This window comes from Triticum dicoccoides, chromosome 5B, assembly GCF_002162155.2.
Source record: "Triticum dicoccoides isolate Atlit2015 ecotype Zavitan chromosome 5B, WEW_v2.0, whole genome shotgun sequence".
Classification (NCBI taxonomy): Eukaryota; Viridiplantae; Streptophyta; class Magnoliopsida; order Poales; family Poaceae; genus Triticum; species Triticum dicoccoides.
Genome location: NC_041389.1, coordinates 558,167,992 through 558,173,591, shown reverse-complemented (window position 1 = coordinate 558,173,591; position 5,600 = coordinate 558,167,992). Strand labels below are relative to the sequence as shown.

At 46.8% G+C, this 5,600-nt stretch overlaps 1 protein-coding gene across 1 annotated transcript; it reads left to right on the top strand.

The window, feature by feature from the left end:
• Window positions 1-657: 657 nt before the first annotated feature.
• LOC119311598 lies at window positions 658-4,900 on the top strand. The gene is made up of 2 exons (XM_037587252.1): window positions 658-4,160; window positions 4,492-4,900. Exons 1-2 carry the CDS (start codon window positions 2,625-2,627, stop codon window positions 4,600-4,602), a joined length of 1,647 nt encoding a protein of 548 aa, XP_037443149.1. The 5' UTR covers window positions 658-2,624; the 3' UTR covers window positions 4,603-4,900.
• Window positions 4,901-5,600: the final 700 nt, after the last annotated feature.

The window sequence follows — 5,600 nt, the reverse complement described above, 5'->3', positions numbered from 1 at the left end:
GCCGCCGCAGCAGCCGCTGCTACAGCCGCTCGCTCACGCTCCTCTGCCACGGCGCGCTCGGCCTCTTGCCGGCGCCGCATGCTCGAGGTAGCCGTGTGCTGAGAGCGACCTGCAGACATGGCTCGCTGCAGGGGGGCTGTTGCGTGAAGAGGAGGCTGATGAAGACGAGCTGCTGCTCGACAGTCCGGAGGGAGGAAGGTAACCAGAGGCAGACGGAGCAGCTGCTGCTACCGACTTGGGCTGCTCACAGGAAATGCTCAGGGTGCAGGTCAACCTGGCTCTGATACCACTTGTTAGACCTTTCAGCCTGAGCATTGATAGTTGTGGATGACACTAGGAGAGTTGGGACAATTTTTGTTGGTTTATTTCTCACACAATGCCATGCCAACCGGGTTGGGGATACATATTTATGGGCTGCTAGCCAGCCAAGGCATATGCTAAGATGCCAGTCTAAGATGCTAGTCTAAGATGCTAGTCTAAGATGCTAACTGACAGTCCTTGATGGTCAAGAACAGAACTCTATCCTAACAGCCAGTCCTTGATGGTCCAGGACTTTATCCTCCTAACTGCTACAAGGACCATGTGCTGCAGCCCCACAAGGACCCTAGTACACAGACTTATCCATCACTTTGGACCATGAAGCCCTGTAACTCATCATTGGCCATTACAGAGTTGGTTATTAAGTACGTGAAGAAAGGGTGGGAGGATGAAATGAAGGATGCTGAAAGTTACTGGAAGTTCAACGATCACAGGGGGCAATGGACTCTTCAGGCCAACAAGTGCGATACGGCGGACCAGCGCCGATCCAGCAGTTCCTCGAAGAGTACCGTGAGGCAGGGAGGTAAAAGGTGGACACAATGAATTAACTAAGGGTGTGGGCTCCACTCTATCTATTGTGTTCGAATACACACAACAAAAAATCGTTCGGTCACTCTTGATACATTGCCCACGGTACAGACATGGTCCGTACGCAGGAATCAAGGAATGGATCCGACGCCTCCGCGTACCCGGTAGAAACCGGTACCGCTAGTTTTTCATTTCGCGGGCAGCCTCTATGTTCAGTACATTATCTTCCTCATCCTGAGCGGTTGTGGAAGGTAGGTGTCATCGAATTAATATTGATTCGTGCGAATCACATACTCCTGGTGTCCATTAATGCAAGGACAAGTCTAGATGAATATTAGGCTGGGTCCAGCTAAATATAACTGAACCCGCAGGAAGTCGCTGTAATCAATTAAGAGCTGCGACCACCTTACTTTACTTCAGTTCATTATAGTATTCACTGGTGAGGTTAAGGAATCAAGCTGTGTATTTGTCCAAGTCAAGTAATATATGATCATGTCCTGCCCCGGTACCTACCGCTGGTTCGTATACACATGTAAGCAAGATAAAACAACTAGGCCATCAGGTGCAGATAAGTTATAAGATGCAACAAATATAAGAAATTCAGTGGATAGGTAGGCATGCGACAGATCCATAGTCACCGCTAACCATGTGCATATGCAATGCATACATAGGATAGGAGCCAGAGCTTGAAATAAACCTGCCTCTGAGTGTTGTATTCTTGCGCGTCTGATTATTGAGAAAGATCGATGGGCCTCTCGGGTGCTGTGGATTGGTGGGAGGAGTGGCAGCTGCGTATCCTCGTCATCAGCAGCCTCTTTGTCCAATACTTCCTGTTCGTCTCTGCCTCCAGCCGTAAGCTTGCCATCTCTTCCTTGTACAGATTCCTAATATGGATCGCGTATGTAGTCAGCGATCCTCTGGCGATATATGCCCTCGCCACCCTCTTCAATCGACAGAAGAAGCGGGACTACAGCTTATCAAACCGCAATAGCATCCTCGAGGTGCTGTGGGCGCCTTTCCTTCTGATGCACCTTGGTGGACAGGACTGCATAACCGCGTACAACATCGAAGACAACGAGCTGTGGCTACGGCATGCCCTGACTGCCGTATCCCAGATCACTGTAGCCATCTACGTTTTCTAGGCCAGACGGCGAACATAGGTTGCTGCAAGCAGCAATCTTGTTGTTCGTTCCCGGGATCCTCAAATGCTTAGAGAAGCCATGGGCCCTTAAGAGAGCTAGCATTTACAGCTTGGCCAAGTCTTCTGGCCGCCCTGGACAAGCTCCGTGGAGGATCAGTTTACTGGGAGGCTACATGCAACGAGCAAGGGCTATAGTCTTGACCCGTAGCTGTAGTCCTCGAGCACAACGAGAAGGTGCTGCAGTGGACCATGGTGCTGATCATCCACCTCAAGCACAAGGAGAAGGCTCCGTCACTGCAGAACTTGACGACGGCCATCATCCTCAGACTTCAAGAAGACGAATGGACCTTGGGGATTACGTGCAAAAAGCAAGGGATTTTGTCAAGGACCATCATCGTCATGCACAAGGAGAATGTGATCGAGTGGACCTTGAGGCCAACCATCGCCTTCAAACACGACAACAAGGTGGCTCAGTGGACCTTGAGGATGAGGCATATCACAAGCTATTTGTGGATCTTGCATCCCCGTATCTAATCGGCTTGGTGTCCTAAAAGCCTTCTGGGTTCTTGATGAGAAACTAACTTATGCACTGTTAGAGAAATGGCTATCCGACACGTTCAACCTTCTCTACACCAAAATGAAGATGGTTCGCTCCTTCTGGGGTAACTCAAAAGGCAAAAAAGACCCAAGTTTGTTGGAATTCCTTCCTGCCTTCGTAAGGTTAGCAGCTATAGCCCTGCCATTGGCAGCCATCGGGCTCTTCCACAACAGTCACAGGGAATCTTATAATGATCAGGATGTCAATGTTACAATTGCCCTGTTTACCTGTACCGCGTTGCTGGAGGCATATGCCTATGCCTCTCTTGGTTTTGGTGATTTCAAATTGTCTCGCTCGGTTTCCCAATATAGCCTCATAGGATTCTTTGCCCGCAACCAAAGGCACACAATGATGATGAGCATCTTGAGTTTCTTTGGAGGAAAGGACTTCCTTGACCAGCATTGGTGCATGTGGCCCCGTGACTCATCCATTGCCATTATAGGGTTGGTTCTGAAGTATGTGAAGAAAGGGTGGGCACAACAAATAAATGATGACAAGGATTACTTGAAGTTCAACCATTCCAGAGGCCAGCGGACTCTTGAGATCAATAAGTGTGAAGTCCTGGGTTGGAGCTTAAGGAGGCCGTTCGACGAGAGTGTGCTTCTCTGGCACATCACCACATATTTCTGCTTCTACATGGTCGCACGGAGGCAGGAGGAGATATCTCCTCCATTATCTAAAAAAAACTACATGGGCGCATCAGCTGATTACCAGTGTGCCACTGCTCAATGTAACCAAGATGATGCCTCTGTTCAACATCATGGCAGTGCTGCATGGTGTGAAAGCTCCCCTTGTCATGAAAGACCTGATTGTTGCAGACAAATGTCCAATTACATGGCATACCTACTGTTTGTCAATCCTGAGATGCTCATGGCAGGCACCCGACGGTTTCTGTTAAATACTGCCAATGATAAACTTGAAGACATTCTGAAGCCCGACAAGCCATCACTCAAAAAGATTCTCAAGAGCGACAAGCCATCGCTCGAGGAGATCTTCCAGCGTGATATTTCAATGTTGGATATCATCAAGGGTCAAATGTCAAAGGTCAAGCAGATCCTCAATGGCAACATATCAATGCTCAAGCAGATCCTCACGAGAAAAACTACAATTCTGGAGATCACCAATTACAAAATGTCAGAGATTCTCAAGATCGAAAAAGAAATTGAAGGAGGAATTATGCAGATATTAATCAGCAGGATGGAGCTCGCAGAGCGCAAAAAACAAGTTGCAGAAGTTGTAGGATCAGCAAAATTACCGCCCAACAGACAGAAAAATCCAGCTACACAAGAACGTTTCATCCACGATGCCTGGGAGATTTCTAAGGTATTGTTGGCTTTAGGTGATGAGAAGATGTGGGAGGTGATTGAAGGTGTGTGGGTGGAGATGCTCTGCTTCTCGGCCAGTAACTGCCGAGGGTACCTACATGCCAAGAGTCTGGGCACCGGCATAGAGTTACTCACCTATGTCTGGCTTCTGCTGTCGCACATGGGGATGGAGACCTTGCCGGAGAGGCTGCAGAGGACGGAGCCTTCAAGTGGAGAAGTAAATGCTGGTGCTGCTCCATCGACTTCGCAGGTCAGCACCGCTACTGTGCATTTCATTGTTATTTGCTTATCCGTGGAATTTTTTTGTGTTATTTTTGTTGTAATGTTCTGTTTATCTGTGTACTTATCTAGTACTCCCTCCGTTCCAAAATAATTGTCTTTCTAGCCATCTCAAATGGACTACAACATACGGATGTATGTAGACATGTTTTAGAGTGTAGATTCATTCATTTTGCTCTGTATGTAGTCACTTGTTGAAATCTCTAGAAAGACAATTATTTAGGAACGGAGGGAGTATTATTGTTCTAAACTGATGCCAAAGCCTGGAAATATTATAACTATGTGAGTATGTGACCTACCAGACACCTGGGAGCAAAGATCCACCACCCTTCAGACGCTCAAGGCCACATGAAGCTGCTGCTGCTGCTAGCACATCTACCTGTCGACCTCAAGAAATACAACCGGCTGAATAATCCGACAAACTATTATCTCATTATTCATACATAACCAGGTGTCTGTATTACCCATCTACCGTTCGTATCCTTCGCCCATTGTGCGGAGCTTGATGCGCTAGTCCAGTTTGATGCCTGGCAGTCTTTTCGTCTGTTGTTTGATCATGCTTGTAGTATGCCCCGTGTTGAATTATGTAGCATCGATGGGTTTTGTAAGAGTCAGTTGTGATTATGGTCATTTGTACAAATGTTTTACCCTGTAGTTGTCATAATGTATTGCCACCCAAAGGTCAGAAGCTGCTGGTGAATATGTGATCAACGGGTTTCCTCCTCGATCTACGTGATTTTATAACTTGGTGAATATGTGATCTGAACTGCTAGATAGATGCATGCTTGGAAGGGTATGGAAAGAAGCTGCTGGTGCATCTTCCGCTCGACCCCAAGAAATACCAGCAGAATAACCTGAGAAATTACAGTCTCTTCATTTACACACGGAAGTTTGATTCCGTATCTGGATTCCCAAAGTTGAGAATGCAGTGCAGTTTTCCTTCCTTGAATACCCAAGTGATGTTGCTGCGTCGCGACCATCTGAAAAGCAGAGTGTTGATGATGCAAAGGTAAGGGTGCAGCTTCCTTGCATATGTTGAGAAATTTTATAATGGTGATGTACCAATGTACCATATATGTGGCCAGAGACATGGGGATGGATACCTCGGCCAGCAGGTGTCAGATGTTGGAGCCTCATGAAGAAGAAGAATCTGCTGGTGGTACATCTACCTGTCAACCCCAACAAATACTGCCTGCTGAATAATCTGAGAATTTATCACTTCATATTAGAAATAACACAGTTGCTGTCTTACACATCTGGATTTGCACTCTTACCCAACAAGTAGTGATGGATAGCTCCCAATGTTTGTCTGTTCTTCTATCAGTTTGTCTAATTCACATCTAGATGTTTTTTAAGGATGTCAAATCTAAGCTCCCACAAATATATAATGCAGCAACAAGAAACAAAAAAA

What these genes read in the sequence shown, in the direction of transcription:
- LOC119311598 (XM_037587252.1), top strand. Translation starts at nt 2,625, where the DNA reads ATGAAGATGGTTCGCTCCTTCTGGGGTAACTCAAAAGGCAAAAAAGAC. An exon ending in CTGCTCCATCGACTTCGCAG is followed by an intron (nt 4,161 to 4,491) that starts GTCAGCACCGCT and finishes GTGACCTACCAG; the next exon opens with ACACCTGGGAGCAAAGATCC.